Here is a 24,304-nt window from a genome sequence, read left to right on the forward strand (position 1 = left end):
GCCATGTTGGAATTCATATTGAAGAAAGAGTATGATTGGCCATTGGACATCCTTCAAATTAATAGCCACAATGAAAGCCCCACTAAGTAAGATGTAATATTAATGAGCAACAAGGGGGCGTTAAAGTGGCTAGTGATATGTAACTTCTCTTTGGTTGTATATATGTATTCTCTTTTGACTTCATATCATTCGATGCATATAACATGTTTTTCCAAGATGGTTGTGCCTAAATGTTACTAATGCATACCTTTGTGAGCTTCACAATTATGCATTTTCATAGAAAGATTAATTGACAATGCGAGGGCTATATAGTGACATTAAAGAAAACATTATTTGAAGGTTTTGCAAAAATGAAGATATAAAAACTATGAATTGTTTGACTCACATACAATATACATTCAATATTTAAATATTTAGTTTTAAGTAGCTAAAAAACACACTTTTTGTTTGCATTTGCTTCCCATTACTCATAAAAATGCAAAGAGTGAGGCACAACCTTGCAGATGACAACAACCATGCAAAGCTCTGTTAACAGGCTAGTGTAAATAAAAAAAGCTTAATCTCTTATTGAGAGAGAGAGAGAGAGAGAGAGAGAGAGAGAGAGAGAGAGAGAGAGAGAGAGAGAGAGAGAGAGAGAGAGAGAGAGAGAGAGAGAGAGAGAGAGAGAGAGAGAGAGAGAGAGAGAGAGAGAGAGAGAGAGAGAGAGAGAGAGAGAGAGAGAGAGAGAGAGAGAGAGAGAGAGAGAGAGAGAGAGAGAGAGAGAGAGAGAGAGAGTCAAATTACTAGTTACTATACTCAACGTTGTAACTGATCAAATTACCAGAATAAAAGATGAGGGAAATACTATGCTCAAAAGCATAACTAACATAACATTTTTTCTTTTTTTAAAAGTAATACAATTTTTATTTTTGTAGTTAGACAAAAATATTTTGCCATCCTTGAACAATAAGGCCTTGCTACTTACATGGTTATGCCCATGTAAGATTAATGGTTGTAACCATCCTATTAAATGTTTAAGATAATGTAAACCTTAAATAAAATATTAACTAAATAGCCTCAAATTACATAATGCCACATAACTGCTTAAATCTTTATTATGACTAATGTTAGTGCCATTGGTTTAGTCAAAGGTATGTGGTGCCTGTATCTTGCCCTTTTGCTAAGACCAAGAAGGACTCCACATTCTAGTGTATTGTAAATATCTTTTTTCTAAAATTTTTGGCATTATGAATAAGTGATAAGCATAACCTTACCATAGGGCCTACCCATTCTCTAGAATATTCAAACAATAACAAAAAGTATATATTTTAAATAATTATTTAAAATTTCAAATTAAATTTAGCAACTATATTAACTATTATCAACCATTAGCAAAAACAAAAAAAGCGGTAGCTAAAAAGGAAGTCTTTTGTAATCAGAAAAGAATAGAAGAAGTGCTCTTAAAATGGGAGGAATTCTTAAATGAGACAATAGGATAATTGATGAAAACTTTTTGACCTTAGTGAGGGTATGCCAAAAAGAGAAGGGATTCCACCACCACATTTGATGAGGTTGATTACTAAGTTCTAGGGTCACTGGAGCAAATAGAGTCAAGTCCACGTGTAGGCACGCTCTGTCTTGTATTTCTCTAAGCCATCGATCCATGAACCAAAGAAGCGTAACCATCCGCTTCATTTGATTGTTATCCTTCTCATCTCATCTTGTCAGCGTAGAAGTTCATCACCCGGCAAGTGACAGAAACGTCTGCTTCAAAGAGAAGGTGCGGCAGCAGAAGAGAGGATGACTTCTGTTGCAGATTTTCGGGAACCACCAGATTGTTGAGGCAAGGGTGAAGATATCACACAAGAAGCTTGGCAATTCGAGCAGCTCATGAGAGGAACTGGACATCTAGAATCGGCTGACAGAAGTACAAGAGCTTATGCCAAAAGCACAGGATATACAGGACTTAGCTGCACCGTTAAGCATATGCCAGAATTGCAGGGACATACAGGTAGTAGGCAAATTCCGCAGCTTATGTCTAAAACACAGGGTACATACGTAGGTGCTAGGCTCTCGCACATTTGAGCACTTGAATCTTGCTGACAGAAGTCATGAGAGGAAATGAAGAACACAGGTTGTAATGCCAGGTTTCCTATCCATCAAGATTTGCGGCTGTTGTGTCCAGAAGCAGCCACCAACATGCAGCTGCACACTTTTCCCCTTCCCTCAGGGAAGCACATTCACCCCTTCTTGTATCATCATGAGAGGAAACTACAGCACGCTGAGATTGTTCACCGGCCAGAAATCCCTATATTGTGCAAGTTTTCACCAGCTGCTAATTTCCGACACCCCTTTTCAATCAATAAATGCTTAGGAAAGTTAGCCAAAGAGCTTGGCTTTGCTGGGTTTTAGATGGAGAAACTTATGGTTGGGAAAACAAGCGGACTGGAGAAGAAGCCTGACAGTGCAGACAACTTGCAGGCTTTGAGCTACATGGATTTCAAACAAGCATTATCTGGTTTGCTAAGAATTGATATGGCGGTTGCTGGAGCAATTGCTAGCATTGCTGTCCTGGCTATTTGTACAAATGCAGCTTGTGCTTTCCCTAGAAATCTTTCGGCAGAGGTTCTTATAAAAACTCCTGCGTGTAGCTCTTTAGAATTTGATCAGGATAGGGATGTATTCCCCTACAAAGGACAGCCAAGTTTATCCAGGCAGCATCCTAAGTCCATGAAACTCAGGCAGCGTATTGAATCCATGAGGCTCAAGTCACAGACACATATCGGACTGGACAAAATCCTCCAAGCTTCTGATTATCATCTTGCTTCAACATTGCAGAGACATCATTTGAAGTCTACAGGAGGCTCACCATCTGCACGCAGTTGCCTACTGCAAGAAAGTAGATTGTTGTGGGAAGGAGATGGTGAAAGTGCAGGTTTTGACTATGACCAGCTTATTGAGGAGCACTCTGACTCACAGCAGAGACGGCAAATGTTTACTGGAGATGCTTGGTTGGGCATGATGCGACTGCAAAAGTATAATGACCTCCTTGACAGCATTGAAGAGCAAGAAAAGATGTGCTCTGAGTGCACACGCAATCGGAGGTAAATGGTTGGCATCTCTGATTATGCTTGATCATCAATGGCTCGTTAAATGGCGATAACAATACCTCTTTCACCAATAATCAAGCTGTTTCTTATCTGCTTGCATATTCTGTGCTGTTCTAATTTTTGTCCTTCTTTCTTATGTGATCCCAATGGTTGACTTTGTTGTGTCTCTAAAGTTGGAGGCTTGTTCGGAACTTGCAAAACACAAGAAATGCCTTTTGGACACATACTCAAGAAATTACTGGAGCTTCACTTTGAGCCTCAAGTAATTTCTTGATTTTGTGTCCAACTAGTGAAAGTTGTGATGAGAGTGAATCAACATTTAGTTGACAAAACTGAGATCGAGCAGTAACTTTGTGGCAATACACAACTGTATTAGCTTCTTACATGTGTTAAGGTAAATAGTAAGCGGACATACAAGTCTTGTAACTGTTTCATATATCACTCCAGTTAAACTTTCAAGGGAATGAAACAAGTTTCAGTGTACATGCATTCCAATTCTTACAAAAAGAGCAATTGGCTGTTTGACGACTCGAACTAAACAGTGGTTTACATTCTTTTTTTCCAGGTTACTGGAGCAGGTTTGGCAGACGGTTTCTAACGTACGCAGCCTTTGTCTTTGTATTAACATCACTTGATTTTCTCATCGATTGTTTTGTATTGTTATCTGTATACTTCAAATGATCAGATCATAGTCCTGTTGCTTACTGCTAACTCTGTTTGTATATATGCTTTCAGAAATAGGTGAAATTATACTTGTGTATGTATTCATTCATGTCTAACAAGTTAGTATACTTAGACCAGTGGGAAACTCTGCCTGAAAATAGATGATGAAATAATGTTGTCATGGGTTTGTTCTAGCTTGCTTTGTAGTCAACTTGTTCAGAACTGTGCTCCATTTTCTCTCCGCACTGTCTTGTTTATCTAATTGTTCCCCATCACTGTTTGCAGGAATATTTTGATCAGTATGGAAGGTGATGTAGTCTGACATAAGAAGATGGCTAACCACTGAAAATTCAAGAAGGCCAAATAAAAGAGTTTTTGTGTGAATGATTGGTCAGTCAGTAGCTACTTTCTTTCACACATTGGGTATAGAAAAGAGCATGAGTTTAACTCGCTCGTTGAAGAAAATCGATTACCCAAGTTTGCCTCGTTAGATGGATGAAATTTGTCATAAATACTGTAGGTACATTTGTAATAGAAGACATGCATCATAGGAGCTGACACAGATTTGAATCTATTAACTTTTGCTAAATTAAAAAAGCATGAGTACATCTGGTAGCTAACTGGCAGTGTAGGTGGTGTCATCATAGAGAAATTCATATCAGATTCAAATAAAACAAATGGCCAGCAATCACTAGAACTTGGCATGGAACTCTTGTAATGTCACATGCTGTCAGGTATGGGCATCCGTCATGTTTTTCTCGGCTCCCCATTTCCCAAGGCCATGCAAAACCAGGTGTTATCTCTTACCACCTTTCTATTTTAATCATGTAGATGTCATGCATGCAACTTCCCTATTTCAGTTTAAACTTAACCACTAAAAGCATCCTAACCACTTGCTCTAGGAAGTGTCGTTTGGGATACTCTCAACATGTGAGTACACTATGCCTCCCTGTAGTTGCAACCATTTTCTCACCAGCGACAACCACCTCTGATAACTTTGAGACTGTGACAGTTCTCTTTGGTTCTAGATAAATTTAGTATACATCTAGTAAACCTTTGCTAGCAATGACGACTCATAAACTTCACATGATTGTATAAATAGCCTAGATAGGAATAACAAGTCACTAGACCACTACAAATCTGAGGGATATGCATATACAATGGCAATAATGGACTACATTTGAGAGAAGATTTTAAATGTATATTGTTTAGCCAAGTTCTGTACCCACCCTTTTTAGCTATTGCGAATTGGCATTACGACTGACAAATTCGAGCTCAATCAGACCCTAGATCCACTTAGAACTGAATACAACGAAGAAAGATGACAGTAGCAATGGAATATGAGTAGAAATAGGCTTGCCTCGCCTAGAACTCATGAAGTCAAAATAATAATTATGAACAAAATCAAATCATAAAAGAATGCTTTTAATGTCATGTTTTCATATATCATGAATCTGGCCAAAGAGAATGTATTCAAAAAAACATTGTATCATCTGCCTCCTCTTTCTTTGTTGCAATACTATGCACTATTGCCTTCCCAAGACTATGCACATCCAACATTATTTTTTCCTAAAAGATGTAGATTAGAAAAGCATATGAGAATTAGGATTCAGATGTTAAGTTCAAGGCTCAACTAATGGCATGGTGGTACTTTGTCTCGACTCACCAGAGATTCACGTTTTGCTGAATTCATGCAGTCACCCAAGAAGGGCAGCAAGGGTAAAAAGGGAAAAGCACGACTTGATACTTCATGACACCATCTGACACTGAAAATGGATGTACTATGGCCTTAAAATGCACTAAATGCATCGAAGGAATAGATGTAAATGTTTGCTTTGGGAGAAGGTGTGCAAATGCATGAGAGGTGCTCCTTAACAAAGGATAGTGAGTTGTTGTTACTTGCATCTTGTTTCCTCTTAGACATCATTGCTGAATTTACAGAAATTCACTGCTATACACTGAATTATAGTAAAGCCAAGACTTGTTTGTGCACCTCAAGACAACTAGAGCTCACCCCTTTAAGAAAGATGGTGATGTACTGGCAATAGAATCATTAAACCAGCTTGTAGATTTGATCTATAGGTCAGTGAACATAAAACTTATAGTGGGCATAGTATTCAAGTTGGCAAAGGAAATAAAAAATACAAAGAACTTGAGAGCTAGAGCACTCTTGCATAAAAAATGACATCAAATTAGTCTTCAAGGTGAGTGCCCCTTATAGTATTTCTTTAACACTGAATATGAGCCTTTACATGAACCACTTGTGCTCGCTTATGTGATTGATATGGTTGTCGTAGACTACCACTCTCTTTGCTAATGATTCCTTGCATGCTTGGTCTCTTTAGTGGCTTGTATTCACTCAAATTGCTATGTGCTTAGTTGCTCTCACTAACCTTGCCAATGAACTTTGAATCTGTTTGAATTACACACTCAAACGAGTGTGTTTTCAACCATATAGAGCTGCAACTAGTCCAATGTTGACCAACATGACATTGAAAAATACATGGTTTTTCATTGCCACCACATTGCAATCAATAAGGAATTCGTACGAATCTCAATCCTAGATTGCCAATCCGATTTGTTGAATGAGGCCTTAGCACAGATTGTCCAATAATTTGCAGCTTTGCTCTAAGTAGTGCACCTTCAATTCATTGTCAAATTGAAGTAATTCAAACCTGTGAACCTACTGTCGGTAAACCCTAATCTTTGCATGCGTTTGCTGTGAGATTGGATGTTGAATTCATTGCTTTCAATGGCTGGAAATCAGACCTGCATGTTTGTAAACATTTGTCCTAAATATTCAATGATGTGGTAGCTCAAAATAAGGGCAAATTGGGGGTTTTGGTTGGAATGTCTTCAACAAGCAATGCCACACCCAAAATGACAGATTTCTACAAACCGTTGCTATTGGTTTGCTGTAAACAACAAACCCTAATTTGAATTTGTTGTAAAATAGAGCTTGCACAAATAGAGAGAGAGAGAAAGGAGAAGATACAAATTGAATTTTGGTTGTCCGATGTCTCATGATGATTACAAAACACTCTCCTTTTGTCCTTCACTATGAAAACTAGCAAACATGCATCTCCTCTTGTTGCTATAGGTCAACAAAATCAGGCTCTTCAAAAAATGAGAGTGAAAGAGCTCCAAATAGCCAAGATCAAGTTTCTAAATGAGTAATGAGTTGCTACTTAAAGGGCTAATTAATGACTTGATTGCCTAGTGAGAGTAGTTGACATGCGACATCCACCAAAGATGGATCTTGAGTGTTGTAATCATGAGTTGGAGCTGAAATAATGGTGAGAATGGAAGGGTAGTGGGATAATAACCAAAACGTAGCAATTTGGAGGCTAGATTTGGCTGAAAGCAGCAGTATACCACTCGAAAAGTGCTGGAAACTGATCATCTGAAGCTGATAACAGCCAGCCAACAGCTAGGAGGGGGTGTGCTGGTGGAGTGCAACTTGCACTACTTGAAACTGCAGGCAACACAAGTGCAATGATGACGTTAGCAATTGGCGATGATTTGCAGGTTGAAAACGCAGCTGCTTGACATCTCTTAGTGGGTGCTAGGGGCTGGAGTGAATGTGGCTGTAGTCAGCAAGGATTGGACAATTGATGAATATGAAATGAAGACCAAAAACTTAGGGTTAATAGCAAGGGAGAGATTGTGGACTGATATGACCTACAAAACAAGGATGGGGTGAATGGTGGTCAGCTTGTCTATTTATAGATGAGTACATCCTCCCAAATTAAGGTTTTGCTTATGGGACATAGAAACCCTGCAGGAACATGTTTTTTAAAAATGAAAGTGCAGGTAATTACATGTTTTGAGGCTGTTTAGAAAAGCTAATTAGTTAAGTAGTCCATTTTAAGCTCAACAGGGGGGGTGACAAGTCTCACATGGGGGCTGCTATGGAGGGCTATACTAGTAGGGTGAGTCCTCTCTCTAGGTGCATACCCTTGGATGGGTTGTTGGGGAACTACTTGGCTGTTGTTGGGGTGAAATTGAAAGTACAAAGTACAACCCTTAAACCTTAGGGTTGTAGAGGGTGTTCACACCTGAACATGATAAGTGCCCGTAAATGTGTAACATAGGCATATACAAAAAAAGGAGAATAAGTCTGGGTGGGATAAAACCTCTCGTATCGAGAGTAAAAAGTGCCCCAGTGTCTTGATCACCGACACTCCTCTGTGAGCGTAGGCGTGGGTGAAACCCAACAAATCCCCCTGGTGAGAAGAGTGATAAAAAATACAAGGATCATCCGCCACCAAAGGAGATCAAATTTAAAGCATTGCGAAATGCTTCAAATTTGTCACGAGGAAGAGCTTTGGTGAAGATGTCTGCCACATTACTGGTGGTAGGATAATAGACAAGGCTGATATCATCTGCATGTAGTCTCTCTCTGACAAAGTGATAATGTATCTCAATGTGTTTCATGCATGTATGAAACAATGGGTTTCATGCCACTGCAATGGCACTCTGACTGTCAGTGAACAAAGGAGCAGGCTCTGTAACAGATACATCCAGATCACCAAGCAAGCATCTAATCCATACACATTCGACTGTGGTAGTGTAAGCTGCCTTGTATTCAGCTTCACATGACGATGTGGTAATAGTGTATAGTTTCTTGCTAAGCCAAGATATGCAAGATGAGCCAAGAAAGAAACAATTGCTACTAGTGGAGTGTCGTGAATCATAATCACCAGCCCAATCAGAATCATTATAAGCATGTAAATGCAGTGGTCCCCCCTTCGTATAAAGCAATCCAAGAGATCTAGTACCCTGCAAGTAACAAAAGACACTCTTAGTAGCTTGCTAGTGTGATATGCGTGGCTGATGCACATATCCGCTCAGGGCAGCTGAAATTGCAAACTGTATGTCCGTGGCCTGTGCATAAGTAAATAAGGCATCCAACTACTGGAGCATATGTGTGTATATCAAACAAATCACTGTCATCATGCAATGACAACTTCAATCCAGGTTCCATTGGTGTATAGACTGGCTTGCAATCCTGTAAGCTAAACCTCTCAAGGAGTTCACCAATGTATCTTAACTGTGATAAACCAATACCTCTAGCATCATGTATAAACTGAATGCCCAAGCAATAATGCAAACGCCCCTGACATTTCAAAAGTTTACTATAAATTTTGTTTAAATGCTGAAATCTGATGAGCATGTATTCCTGTAAGCAAAAGGTCATCAACAAATAGACAGATGATCAGCATGCATCCCTCTCTTTACATTCGTAAAGGGTAGAATCTGATGAGCTGTTTATAAACCCTTGGCTGAGTAAAAAAGCATCAATCTTTGCATACCAAGCTCTAGGAGCTTGTTTCAAGCCATATAAAGCTTTTTCAGCTTGTAAACCAAGTATTGGGATCCCTTTGTTGAGAAATCCTTCACCCTTCACCTGCAGTTTGCATTCTTGTGTTTCTGCGTTTTGTGTTTAGGGTTTGCAACCCCAAAAAGGGGCACCATCTTAGACTGACTATGCCTATTTATAGGCCACTCTCTCATTCATTCCTTATGGCTGATTCATTTAGTCCGTCACCTCTTCTCTCCAGTCTCTCCACTACCCGCACACCCTTTCAGGAGGACATTGCGGTTCGTGGTTCGTGGCTGTCTTCATCATCTTTCTTGTGCTACGGCACCCTTGTTTCCTTGTATCACATTCACTCCATGATTCAAGTCTTCATTATTCCATTCATCAGAGTTTCCTCTCTCTTCTCTTCTCTTCTCTATTTTTGCTGAGTTCATTCCGTGTTCCTCCCCGCCAACCTTACTATCTCGCTGGTATGTCATCTTTTGACATGGTATCAGAGCTGGATCTGCTCACCTAGCAGCGAAGATTCTTCAATCCAGTGAATGCAAAGACCGGTGGCGGGTTCGGCATCCACTTCTCTTCTTCTTCTGCTGCATCAACATCTCATTTTTGCAGGTTTCAGGTGTTTTCAGCTTGTTGTCCACACCCCTTTCGCGGAGGACATCGCAGTCTCAGCTGTCCCATGTTGTTATCTACAGTCTGGCACCTGTTTCCAGCCTATCACACACTGTTCAGAGCTGATTTCAGCATGCTGATTGCTACTGCTGGTTTTTCCTGCGTTTTCAGTCTCTCTCTCTCCTACAAGCTATCCTGCTTGCGTTTTTAGTCTTTCTCTTACTTGTTGCCTACGTTTTTAGTCTTTCTCTCACTTGTTGCCTACGCGTTTAGTCTTTCTCTCTCCTGCAAGCTGTCCTGCTTGCGTTTTTAGTCTTTCTCTCACCTGCTGCCTGCGTTTTGTCTTTCTCTCTCCTCACCTACGTTTTTCTATTGGTTGTAACCTCTTACTGCTGGTCGCATCCTCCTCCCACTGGCAGCTCACTTCCAGCCCTTCCACTACGCTTCCACCCCTTGAGGTGGACATTGCGGTTCGTGGTTCATGGTGACTGATCTCTTCCTTCTTCAGCAAGGCACACTGGTATCCATGGCTTCTTTACCAACAGATATCCAGACTATTGGGTGCTCCTACTGTGGCATCACTGGACACACCATCGATGCTTGCCGACTTCGACCTTTGCTCCCCACCCCCTCGGTGTATATGCGTCTTCCATCAGGCACTCCTTGTACCACCTCTTTTTTCTGGGCCACCGAGATTTTGCATCGGCTATCAGAGTACTATGCTCAAGGCAACAAGACGCATCCAATGCGCACTAAGTCCTTTCGAGCACATGGAGGATTGATTGGCACTACGACCTCCTGGAGATCGTCGCAATGTCAACGGCAGTCTTCCCCTACTTATTTTTAGGTACAGTGGCTTCCACGACCTACAGATCTGCAGTCCGCTCCATCGAGAGACAGTGATTGTTTGATACTGTCTCCTCATCAATCTGCTTCTTCGAGAGACAATGGTTGCTCGACTCCTTTCTTTTCTTCGGCTACTGTTAGATTACGGGGCAGTTTTCTTGAAAAGATGGAAGCACGAGACCAACTAACCTCCCAGCCACGCCTAGATAAGTGCTGGCCCTCAAGCTTATCTCTTTGCCAGCCGTCAACTTCCTGGAGTCCTACTATTCCTGGACTCCCTTACTCTCTAGGCTCCCCTTAACCCCGTTCGGGCGCCCAAGAGCTCGGACGGTCATTCTCGTGCATGTTTCCCTAAATTTACCTTAATGTAACATTAAATATCCCTTTTAATGTCACATTCCACACTTATGACCTTAATGTGACATTAAATATCACTTTTAATGTCACATTTCCTTCCCCTTAAAAATTGGTTTCGTCCTCGAAAACGATATTTGGAAGGTCTAACTGTAAATCGGGAAACCTTTTCTTTAAAGTACTTACTCGCTTCCATGTTGAGCTTTCTTCTGAACAATCTTTCCACTTAACCAAACATTCTTGATAAATAGTATTCCTCGTTCGTCTATTACGAACATTTAATATTTTTTCTGGTTCATGTGGATTAGATTGGCCATAGAATAACTCCTCAATATCATCATTTAAGATTAGATTATCCAAATCACCTAGCTTCTTCCTTAGTTTGCTTACATGAAAAACTGGATGTATTTTACTACCAGCAGGTAGTTGGAGCTTGTAAGCCAATTCTCCCACCCTTTTAAGTATTATGAAAGGACCACAATACCTTGGTGAAAGCTTTGGACAATGTCCCTTTTTCATAGTTTTAGTTTGTTCAGGCACCTTAAGATAGACCAATTCTCCTTCTTCAAAGGAGATGTCTCTTCGGTGAGGATCTGCATATGCTCTAGCTCGACTTTGAGCCTTTTTAATATTTTCTTGAGCAAATTTTAACATACTATTCATATCCTCCAAAAAGTCTTTAGCTGCCTGAACCTTTTCCTTATGTAGTCCTACTGCAAAAGGAGCTCTGGGCTGAAACCCATACATCAACATAAATGGACTATATCTAGTGGAAGAGTGTTTGGCACTGTTATATGCAAACTCTGCTATCGGTAAATACTCTTCCCAATTAGTTTGCCTTTTGCTTACATATGCCCTAAGCATATCTTCAAGAATTTGGTTAACCCTTTCAGTTTGCCCATCTGTTTGCGGATGATCCGCCGTACTCATGCTAAGTTTAGTATCCAATTTCCTAAATACCGCACGCCAAAAATGGCTATCAAATTTTCTATCCCGATCAGAAATTATATTTGCCGGAAGGCCATACAATCGGTATATGTTCTCTACGAACAATCTAGCCAATTCTGGTGTTTTAACATCAGTTGAAGTTGGAATGAACCTAGCCATTTTGGTTAACCTATCCACAATTACCCACACAGAGTCGTGCCCCCTCTGTGTTCTAGGTAAAGCAACAATAAAGTCCATGGAGATACTCTCCCATTTTCCCGAAGGAATTTCTAATGGATGGAGAAGTCCTCTCATTTTTAATTTTTCAGCTTTATTAACCTGGCATTTATTACATTTGACCACATAGTCAAGGACGTCCTTATTCATTCCAGGCCAATAGAACTGTCTTTTAATAAGACTATAAGTCTTATTAACTCCTGGATGTCCCGCACTAGGGGTATCATGACACTCAAAGAGTATCTGGCGCCTTATTTCTATATCTTTCGGGACACATACCCTACCCTTGTAGAGTAAATAACCATTATCAATGGTGAAATTCTTCCACTTGAATCCAGTTTGAGCAACCCCTGATGCTCCATTTCCTAGTTGAACATCCTCAGATATTCCTTCCTCAGTAGAAGCACTTTCTTTTGGATCCCCATTTTTTATTGCTTCCCATATGTTGGAATATGCCGGATCAACCTGATATTTCCCTTTTAAAGATTCAAGCAAGTTGGAAGTGAACTGAGTAAAACTCAATTCATTAATGATGGGCATTCTGCTGAGTGCATCAGCTACTATATTATACTTTCCTTTTCTATATCTTATTTCATAGTCGAACTCTTGGAGGAGTTCGGCCCATTTGGCTTTACGCCCATGTAAATCTGGTTGATCATTAAGCCACTTAATGCTTTCATGATCGGATAAAATCAAAAGTTTGGCACCATACAAATAGTGCCTCCATTTCTTCATTGCATGTACTATTGCATACAGCTCCCTCTCATAAACAGAATAATTCTGTTTTGCACGATCTAATTTCTTGCTTTCAAAAGCAACTGGTCGACCTTCTTGTAATAAGACCGCACCTATTGCCTTGTCACTGGCATCAGCTTCAACCACAAATGGTTTATTGGGATCCACTATTAATAATACTGGAGCTGTAGCAATAGCTACCTTAAGTTTTTGAAAACTTTCATTTTGGTCTGTTCCCCAATTAAAACTTTTCCCTTTCCCTTTAAGTTGGTCTGTCATTGGAACAGCTATTTTGGCATAATCTCGAATGAATCTACGATAAAGTCCAGATAAACCTAGGAAGATCTGCAGCTCTTCCAGGTTCCGTAGAGGTGGCCATTCAATAATTGCCCTTACTTTTTCTGGATCCATGTTGATTCCCTCTTTCGAGATTATATGCCCTAAATATTTGACCTCTTGTGCAAAGAATTCACATTTAGTTTTCTTCGCATAAAGGGAATGCGTTCTTAACAGTTGGAATACTAATTGTAAGTGTTCCAAATGTTCTTCTCTTGATTTACTAAAGATCAAGATATCATCTAAAAAGACTACTACAAAATGTCCTAGATAGGGCCGTAAAACACTATTCATCAGCTTCATAAAGGTAGCTGGTGCATTAGTGAGACCAAAAGGCATCACCAAAAAATCATAATGCCCGTATCTAGTACGAAATGCCGTTTTAGAAATATCTTGTGCCTTATTCTTATTTGGTGATAACCTGATCTTAAGTCTATCTTTGTGAAGAATTTTGCTCCTTGCAATTGATCAAAAAGATCTTCCATTCTGGGCATAGGAAATTTATTCTTCACCGTTATTTTATTAAGTGCTCTATAGTCAACACAAAGTCGCATAGAACCATCTTTTTTCTTTACCAATAAAATTGGTGAAGCCCAAGGTGAATTACTAGGTTGAATAAATCCTTTATCCAGGTAATCCTTAATTTGTCTCTCAACTTCTTGATGCTGTGTTTCACTTAACCTATACGGTGGTTTTGAAATTGGGTGTGTATCCTTATTTATATCAATTGGGTGATTTATTTCACCCCTATCTGGTGGAAGGCCACTTGGTAAATCAGAAGGAAACACATCTTTAAAATCATCTAACAAACTGTTCAATTCATTATTTACATTCAATTCGCAAACATAAGAAAATTGTTGCTTTATATTACAGAAAGTAAAAGTATTCTGTACAGGAAGAGACCATAACATATATACCTCACAAACTTTCTTCTTTATCAGCTTCTGAACTTCAGTAGAACACAGCAAAGGATTATCAGATACTTCATGTTCACCTTGAATGACAAAAGTCTTACCATCCCTTTCAAATTCCAGTGTATTATGGTGATAGCTACGTTTTAAGGATGGTTCCAATCCCCATAGCCACTCCCTCCCTAGAGCAATATCAACTCTTTCCATGTTCATTATTTGGAAATCAAGCTTATCTTTATATCCTTGAATCTCGATTTCCAAATTGGATACCATTGTATCCCATATTTTATTGTCTTGGCCTTGCATCGTACGCACAACGTATTGATGCTCACTGTTTTGTTGGGGAAGTTTCAATTTTTTGACAAGTGCATAATTTATAAAATTATGTATGGCAGAGTTATCAATCATGACTCTAACCCGTTTTCCAGCTATCAATCCATGTACTCTAAGTAAATCATGTGGCCCAAAAGTAGGCTGCCACAAAGAAGTTGACATACAACACTTATGTTGTACATCCATGTGCAAGACCTTTAAAGATTTATACTTTTCATGGCCCTTTAATTCTAAGGTCTGCACTACATGGATTTGTTTTTCTTTTCCCTTGCCCTTGTCATTTCCTTTGTCTTTCCCCTTTTTCTTTTGAGGGCAATTCCAAGCAGCATGGTTAGGGGATAGGCAATTAAAACACAATTTTTCTTTTTTGGCCTTATCAAAGTCATCAGGACTTAGCTTTGGCCTCATATATGGTTTCTTTTCAAAAGGTTGTTTTTTACCCTTGGAAAATGGCATTTTTCTTTTAAATTTACCCACAAATTTTGAGGTTTCTAATTCCTTAGACTTGGGCTCCGTATCAGTGAGACTGGTGAGTGTACCTGGACGCGTACTATCTTCATAAATTAATGCAAATTTAATTGCCTCTTCAAGCGTCTTAGGTAAACTCCGTTTTACTTCCTTTTTACAGGCTTTATCCAGTCCCCTAATGAATCCTCTTGTTTTTTGGAATTCATCAATTTCTTCCAGTTTGAGGATTATCTCACGATATTCCTCCAGATATGTCAGTAGGGGCCGTCCCTTTTGTCTGACATAATCCCAATCTTCCCAATTTCTTTCCATTTCATTTTCAGGAAGAAATTCTTTTAAAAAGACAGATTCAAATTGAGCCCAAGTTTCAGGTATTTTATTCGCCTCCTTTAAAGTTCGCCACCACTTATATGCTTTGGGCCCCAAAGTTAAACTGGCCTCCAGTGCTTGGAGATGTGGTGGGGTATTTTTTAATTTATGTAAATCTTCCCATTTTTGGAGGAAATTAAAGATTGTATCTTTATTCCTATCTTTTTCCTCCCCGTAAAATTGAGGTGGTTTCATATCCTTTAAAACCAGATTATCCCTCAATTTATGATAGGTTTGGGGTTCTTTAGAATCTCGAATGGTCACATCTAAATCTTTGGATGAAGATGGGACATCTGAGATTTCTATCTTATTTTTATCTTTTTCCAATAATAAAGTTAGCTGAGATTTTATTTCAGTAAGTGTTTGAGTTAAAAACTCCATTTGAACCCCCTGAGTTTGCACACGAGCAGAAAGATCATCAAATTGCTCTCTCGTGGCAAAAAATTCTTCCCATTGTTCTTCTTGTATGTCTGGTTCATGGGGATCTGCCATAGGTTGATCCCCGGAACTAGAACTTTCCATTACCCTTTCTTTCCCTTTTTCTGCCATTAATACACTGGAATTGGAAAGCAAAAATAAGAAATTTGCATACAAGATAAAATACTTCCCTGATTTTTAATGGCAGACTGTGACTTCAGTTGTATATGATGTTTTCTGCCTGTCTCACAGCAGTCGCAGTTCTATCCGTCTTAGGAGCAGTCCTATTCGTCTCAGCAATTTGATACTGGCGGCTCCACTTCTGATCTAGTTCTCGCGGGTGCTGGCAGCTTCACGTCTGATCCTCACGGATGCTGGCGGCTCCACGTTTTTTTAAAATTTTTTTTTTCCTGCCCGTCACGAAACGTTTCTGCTCGTAACTTTTTCTGCCGTGACGTTGAAGGTCACATTAATGTGACGTGGCGCTGAAATTCTTTTAAAATTTCTTTGACGGCCCGTTTTCTCACGCGACGGGACGGGGCGCTTCTGACTGACGGCCCGCTTCTGACTGACGGCCCGTTTTCTGACTGACGGCCCGTCGACTATTATCGACGTCTTAATGACCAGCAACTCCAGCGATTATTTTCGTGACGAGTCACGTCACGTCTTCACAGCTCCTGGTTCCGGATGCTCACGCGATATGACCAAAACTGACGACCTGACGGATTCTTGTTCGATTAATGATCAGAAACATAGGCTCTGATACCAATGTTAGATTACGGGGCAGTTTTCTTGAAAAGATGGAAGCACGAGACCGACTAACCTCCCAGCCACGCCTAGATAAGTGCTGGCCCTCAAGCTTATCTCTTTGCCAGCCGTCAACTTCCTGGAGTCCTACTATTCCTGGACTCCCTTACTCTCTAGGCTCCCCTTAACCCCGTTCGGGCGCCCAAGAGCCCGGACGGTCATTTTCGTGCATGTTCCCCTAAATTTACCTTAATGTAACATTAAATATCCCTTTTAATGTCACATTCCACACTTATGACCTTAATGTGACATTAAGTATCACTTTTAATGTCACATTAATGTCACAGCTACCCAGTCCGCTCCACTGAGAGACAGCGACTGTTGCCCACCTCTTACTCATTCTGAGCCCCACCCTTCCCCACCCTCGACTACTCAGGTTCGAGAGGCTATCTCTGGGAGCTCTTCAGCACCCTAGATACCTTCTGCGGCACGACCAGCGGCACTTCCTTTGTCATCAGACATTTTGGAGTCTGTGATCCATGAGTTTTTGGATTCCCTATCTACTTCAAAGGGGGATTTAGAGAGGGATGTTATTTCTTTGCCCTCAGAGGGGGCATCTACTTCTTCTTCAACTTCAGCGGGGGCCCCTCCATCTCCCACTTTAGAGGGGGAACCTACTCCACATGCAGTTCTTCACCCATCCTTTACTTTCTTGGGGTGGTTATCTTCGACCAGTCATCTCTTCTACTGATATCGAAGATCTTCAGGTACCACCTAGATCGGGACCTCGGAGGTTTAGTTGCGACTTGGTGACGAGGCCTTCGTATTCCTTCTAGCATGGATACTTCAAGCTAGTGGCTTCTCTCCCGAGGTTGTGTTTCGAGTTCTCCAGTTCACTTTGTCTAGTGGTCTTTACTGTAGGTTCCCTTTCCGGTGGAAATCTTGGATCTTCAGGATCCTTTACATCTTCTTCCTCCTCTTCTCTTCTTGCCTTCGTCCCTTAGTAAGCATGGAGCCATCTCCTGAGATCAAGTACAGGCATATCCTTATGGTTCTCAGCACCACACAAAGTTCGACATTCCTCCTATGCATTGCATGTTTCCATCATCTTTGTACTAGGGCGCTTGGACAAGTGAACAATTTCTCCATGAGGGACACTGTCCAATTGGCACCTGCTGCATGAGCATTTTTCAGCATGTAGCATTGCATCTCCATCTCACTCTTCTCTTGTTTCCCTTTTTGGGTCTGAGAGGGGATGTTGAGAAACCCTTCACCCTTCACCTGCAGTTTGCGTTTTTGTGTTTTTGCGTTTTGCATTTAGGGTTTGCAGCCCCAAAAAGGGTCACCATCCTAGACTGACTATACCTATTTATAGGCCACTCTCTCATTCATTCCTTACAGCTGATTCATTTAGTCCATCACCTCTTCTTTCCAGCCTCTCCACTACCCTCACACCCCTTCAAGAGGACATTGCGGTTCGTGGTTCGTGGCTGTCTTCATCATCTTCCTTGTGCTACGGCACCCTTGTTCCCTTGTATCACATTCACTCCATGATTCAAGTCTTCATCATTCCATTCATCAGAGTTTCTTATGTTTTCTCTTCTCTTCTCCATGTTTGCCGAGTTCATTCCGTGTTCCTCCCCGCCAACCCTACTATCTTGCTGGTACGTCATCTTTTGATACCTCAACTGTGAAACCAATGGGCTATTGTACATATACTTCTTCATGAAGTTCCCTATGTAAAAATGCAGTTTTAATATCTAACTGATGCACAATCCATCCATAATGGGCAGCCAAAGCAACCATAGACCTAATGGTAGTCATTCGAGAGGTAGGAGCAAATGTCTCCTCATAGTCAATGCCTTTCTTCTATGCATAGCCCTTAGCTACAAGCCTTGCCTTATATTTGCCAATGGATCCATCTGCATTCCTTTTCAGCTTGTAGACCCATTTTGTTCCAGTGGCTTTCTTTCCACTGGGCAAAGACACTAAATCCCATGTTTGATTCTTAATGATAGAATCAAATTCAGCTTGCATTGTTGCCATCCAATGCACATTATGTTGTGCATCCTCAAAACATTGAGGCTCCTCATCATCAACTGTACTTGCTGCCATAACAAACTCCATGGTATGTGCAGTATTAAATTTACGAGCTTGCCTTCTAGTACGACCAGACATGGATGGATCCAGATGACTATCTTTCATAGTCTGTAAATACCATGTAGGCATTTGTCTTGCCTCCTGACTGTGCACAAGCTCTTGCTGAATTTCAGATTCAGTACTTTGCTGAATATTCAGATTAGCCAATGGCTGATTTTCTGCATTTTCCAATGGAGCAGCTGGCTGAACATTAAGTTCACTTGCTGAAGCTCCAGCTGAATCACAAAATGAAATGGGCAGTAGTCCTTCAAATACATCACGGGCAGCCTGATATGTGTTAAAATCAGCAAGGGATAATTCTGATTTTTCATCAAAGAGTACATCCCTTTTAGTGACAGGATCATAGAGTCTATAGCCTTTGCTCTTACTACTATATCCCACAAAAATGCATTTGACAGCCTTGTTATCCAACATTTTTCTAAGTACATGGGGAATGTGTGCATATGCAAGACGCCCAAAGACACGAGAGTGCCTAACAGAAGGTTTCTTGTTGTTCCAAGCCTCAAAAGGCGTAATATTCTTTAATGCTTTGGTGGGGCATTTGTTCAAATGGCAAGCACACATAATGGCTTCCATCCAAAAACTGTGTGGCAAGCTCTTTGCTTTCAGCATGCATCTGGCCATCTCCATGAGTGACCGATTCTTCCTCTCTGCAACCCCATTCTGCTGTGGAGTATAAGCAGTAGTAAATTGATGAACAATGCCCTTTTGCTTCAAAAAAGAATTCAGTATAGAGGGCTTATATTCCCCCCCTTGGTCTGAATGGAGAGTCTTTATTTTATAGCCAGATTGGTTCTCAACAAGTGCTACAAAAGCTAAAAATGCATCATACACTTTTGACTTTTTCACTAAAGAATAGACATAGTAGAAGCGTGTAAAGTCATCAATAAAGGTCACAAAATAGTAATATCCATCCAATAACTTTGTCTGCATAGGGCCATATACCTCTGAGTGCACTAACTATAACCTGGTTGCGGCTCTAAAAACAACATCATGGAAAAACGAAAAACAATGCATTTTCTCCAAAATACATCCTTTGCATAAGTGCTTAGGAGGTCTCTCCAAAAGAGGTAATCCATCTAACATTTGTGTATGCTGTAAGGGCATCAAGCTACCATAGTTTATATGCTCCATGCGAGCATGCCATAACCTCGCTTGTAACATAGCAGGAGTAAGAGTGGATGCTAAGTACACTGACCGATCAACTGAAAGAGCATCTAGCTCATATAACCCATGACATAAAGTGCCAGTTAAGACCAAAGTCATGTGTTTCTTATCTCTTACCATGCATCTGTCATCATCAAAGGTGACTTGCAATCCACATTGTGCCAAATAAAAAATAGAGAGCAAATTCTTCTTTATACCTAGCACAAACAAAGCATCTTGTAGGTGGAGAATAGAGCCATCAATGGCTGTGAGCACAATCTTCCCAATACCTCTAACAAGGTATGATGCATTGTTGGCACACTGTACAGACTTGCCAATTGGAGCTGCACCAATAGAAGCAGATAAATCTCTGCGAGATGTGATGTGCCTAGAAGCACCACTGTCAAAAAACCAAGTGCATGTATCCTCAGTAGAGCTAAATGCTCTATCAGCCCAAGAAGAGTCATAACTGCATGTATAAAAGCAATAGTCCTTATCTGCAACAAAGGACGCTGACTCAGTAGCAGTGGAAGGAGCATTAGAAACAGACATCTCCGACTCCTTTTTCTTCTCCTTGGCAATGTGCTTTCTACACTCAGTGATGTAGTGGCTTGGCTTCTTGCAATAATGGCATTTGCCCTTTTTGGCTTGCGCGCCCCCTTGTTTTTTATTAACCTGTGAAGTGCTTGAAGTCCCAGAGCTCTACGGAGCATTCTTTACTTGGGCTGTCCTTACCCTTTTGTCGTGCCATAAAAGCCTGCTCAGAGGCTATGACATCCACACCACTGTTTCTTCTTGTTTGCTCCTCCTCTAGAAGCAAACTGACTAGCTAAAGAAAAGTAATTGGTTGTGCGGCAATCCTCATGGTGAGGTTTAGGGCCGCATGAAAGGCCAAGTACGAGGGCGGTAATGAGTTCAATGTAGTAGATATTAGCTGTGCATCTGATTAGTACTCATCGGCATTCATAAGCTGCTCATGCAAGTCTTGAATTTTGTTCAAGTGATCTTGCATAGAATCACCCTCATCCATCTTCAGTGTCTCAAGCTCTTTCTTTAAGAAAGAGATACAGGTCTCATTCTTACCAGTAAACATCTGCTCCAAAGTTAGCCAGGCTTCTCGTGAAGAATGTGCAGATCGAATGCGAGGGATGATAGATCGTTGAACTGCCAATGGAATCGGCGATAAAGCATGTGCATCCCATGTATCCCATACTTTTTGAGCTGTTGATCTTTGGAAAATTGACTGAAGTGGAGCAAGTTGAGTAGGCTGAGGTGCCTGTTGTTGAGAAACCTTTCACCCTTCACCCGCAGTTTGCGTTTTTTCATTTCTGTGTTTCTGTGTTTAGGGTTTGCAGCCCCAAAAAGGGGCGCCATCCTAGACTGACTGTGCCTATTTATAGGCCATTCTCTCATTTATTCCTCACGGCTGATTTATTCAGTCCGTCATCTCTTCTCTCCAGCCTCTCCACTATCCTCACATCCCTTCAGGAGGACATTGTGGTTCGTGGTTCGTGGCTGTCTTCATCATCTTCCTTGTGCTACAGCACCCTTGTTTCCTTGTATCACATTCACTTCATGATTCAGAACTTTATCATTCCATTCATCAGAGTTTCTTCTCTCTTCTCTTCTCTTCACCATGTTTGCCGAGTTCACTCCTTGTTCCTCCCTGCCAACCCTACTGTCTCGTTGGTACGTCATCTTTTGATATGGTATCAGAGCTGGATCTGCTCAAACAACGGCAAAGATCCTCCACTCTAGTGAGGGCAAAGACCAGTGGGGGATTCGGCATCCACTTCTCTTCTTCTTCCGCTGCATCAAAATCTTGTTTTGCAGATTTCAGTCTCTTACTGCTGGTCACATCCTCCTCCCACTAGTAGCTCACTTCCAGCCCTTCCACTACCCTCCCACCTCTTGAGGCAGACATTGCGGTTCGTGCTTCACACTGCCCTCACACCCCTTGAGGTGGACATTGCGGTTCGTGGTTCATGGTGGTTGACCTCTTCCTTCTTAGCAAGGCATACTGGTATCCATGGCTTCTTTACCAACAGATGTCCAGACTATTGGGTGCTCCTACTGTGGCATCACTAGAGACACCACCGATGCTTGTCGACTTCGACCTTTGTTCCCCACCCCCCTGGTGTATCTGCGTCTTTCATTAGGCATTCCTTGTGCCACCTCTCCTTTCTGGGCCACCGAGATTGTTTTGCATCGGCTATCAGAGTACTATGCTCAAGGCAACAAGACGCATCCAATGCGCACTAAGTCCTTTTGAGCACATGGAGGATCGATTGGTGCTACGACCTCTTAAAGATCGTTGCAATGTCAACGGTAGTCTTCTCCCACTTATTTTCAGGTACAATGGCTTCCGCGACCTACGGGTCTGCAGTCCGCTCCATCGAGAGACAGTGATTGTTTGATACTGTCTCCTCGTCAGTCCGCTCCTTCGAGAGACAGTAGTTGCTCGACTCCTTCCTCTTCTTCGGCTACCTAGTCTGCTCCATTGAGAGACAACGACTGTTGCCTACCTCTTGCTCATTCTAAGCCCCACCCTTCCCCACCCTCGACTACTAGGCTCGGGAGGCTACTTCTGGGAGCTCTTTAGCATCCCAGATACCTTCTTCGGCACGATCTGCAGTACTTCCTTCGTCATCAGACATTTTAGAGTCTGTGATCCACGAGTTTTGGGATTCCCTATCTACTTCAGAGGGGGATGTTATTTCTTTGCCCTTTGAGGGGGCATCTACATCTTCTTCCTCTTCTTCTTGCCTTGGTCACTTGGTCAGCATGGAGCCAACTCCTGAGATCGAGTACGGGCATATCCTTATGGTTCTCGGCACCACACAAAGTCCGACATTTCTTCTATGCATTGCATGTTTTCATCATCTTTGTACTAGGGCGCTTGGGCAAGTGAACAATTTTCCCACGAGGGACACTGTCCAAGTGGCACTTGCTGCATGAGCATTCTTCAGCATGTAGCATTGCATTTCCACCTCACTCTTCTCTTGTTCCCCTTTTTGGGCCTAAGAGGGGGGTGTTGAGAAACCCTTCACCATTCACCCTTCACCTGCAGTTTGCGTTTTTCTATTTCTGCATTTAGGGTTTGCAGCCCCATAAAGAGGCGCCATCCTAGATTGACTGTGCCTATTTATAGGCCACTCTCTCATTCATTCCTTACGGCTGATTCATTCAGTCCGTCACCTCTTCTCTCCAGCCTCTCCACTACCCTCACACCCCTACAAGAGGACATTGCGGTTCGTGGTTTGTGGCTGTTTTCATCATCTTCCTTGTGCTACGGCACCCTTGTTTCCTTGTATCACATTCACTCCATGATTTGGAACATCATTCCATTCATCAGAGTATCACATTCACATTTAGTTTTCTTCACATAAAGGGAATGTGTTCTTAACAGTTGGAATACTAATTGTAAGTGTTCCAAATGTTCTTCTCTTGATTTACTAAAGATCAAGATATCATCCAAGAAGACTACTACAAAATGTCCTAGATAGGGCCGTAAAACACTATTCATCAGCTTCATAAAGGTAGCTGGTGCATTAGTGAGGCCAAAAGGCATCACCAAAAAATCATAATGCGCGTATCTAGTACGAAATGCCGTCTTGGAAACATCTTGTTCCTTAATTCTTATTTGGTGATAGCCTGATCTTAAATCTATCTTTGTGAAGAATTTTGCCCCTTGCAATTGATCAAAAAGATCTTCCATTCTGGGCATAGGAAATTTATTCTTCACCGTTATTTTATTAAGTGCTCTATAGTCAACACAAAGTCGCATAGAACCATCTTTTTTCTTGACCAATAAAATTGGTGAAGCCCAAGGTGAATTACTGGGTTGAATAAACCCTTTATCCAGGTAATCCTTAATTTGTCTTTCAACTTCTTGATGCTGTGTTTCACTTAACCTATACGGTGGTTTTGAAATTGGGTGTGTATCCTTATTTATATCAATTGGGTGATTTATATCACCCCTATCTGGTGGAAGGCCACTTAGTAAATCAGAAGGAAACACATCTTTAAAATCATCTAACAAACTGTTCAATTCATTATTTACATTCAATTCGCAAACATAAGAAAATTGTTGCTTTATATTACAGAAAGTAAAAGTATTCTGTACAGGAAGAGACCATAACATATATACCTCACAAACTTTCTTCTTTATCAGCTTCTGAACTTCAGTAGAACACAGCAAAGGATTATCAGATACTTCATGTTCACCTTGAATGACAAAAGTCTTACCATCCCTTTCAAATTCCAGTGTATTATGGTGATAGCTACGTTTTAAGGATGGTTCCAATCCCCATAGCCACTCCCTCCCTAGAGCAATATCGCTCTTTCCATGTTCATTATTTGGAAATCAAGCTTATCTTTATATCCTTGAATCTGAATTTCCAAATTGGATACCATTGTGTCCCATATTTTATTGTCTTGGCCTTGCATCATACGAACAATATATTGATGCTCACTGTTTTGTTGGGGAAGTTTCAATTTTTTGACAAGTGCATAATTTATAAAATTATGTGTGGCAGAGTCATCAATCATGACTCTAACCCGTTTTCCAGCTATCAATCCATGTACTCTAAGTAAATCATGTGGCCCAAAAGTAGACTGCCACATAG

The 24,304-nt window shown here is 41.0% G+C and overlaps 1 protein-coding gene across 11 annotated transcripts in view; it reads left to right on the forward strand.

Annotated features, from left to right (window-relative positions):
* Positions 1-1,625: 1,625 nt before the first annotated feature.
* Positions 1,626-24,304, forward strand: part of LOC148040463 (uncharacterized) — a 93,446-nt gene continuing 70,767 nt past the window's right edge. For 6 of the 11 annotated variants that reach the window (XR_015694838.1, XR_015694837.1, XR_015694839.1 and 3 more), the window contains exons 1-3: positions 1,629-3,083; positions 3,655-3,688; positions 4,038-4,060. Coding sequence is in view for 3 of the 11 variants with exons in the window: in XM_087699609.1 (XP_087555735.1) it covers positions 2,392-3,083; positions 3,655-3,688; positions 4,038-4,060 (749 nt within the window). In the remaining 8 variants the exon portion in view is untranslated. Of the gene's footprint in view, positions 3,084-3,654; positions 3,689-4,037; positions 4,061-24,304 lie in introns of all 11 variants that reach the window. The other 5 variants (XR_015694840.1, XR_015694841.1, XR_015694844.1 and 2 more) reach the window with 4 other exon arrangements.

Source organism: Lygodium microphyllum, chromosome 2 (assembly GCF_053477565.2).
Source record: "Lygodium microphyllum isolate KBCC chromosome 2, Lygodium_microphyllum_v1.1.10, whole genome shotgun sequence".
Lineage (NCBI taxonomy): Eukaryota > Viridiplantae > Streptophyta > Polypodiopsida > Schizaeales > Lygodiaceae > Lygodium > Lygodium microphyllum.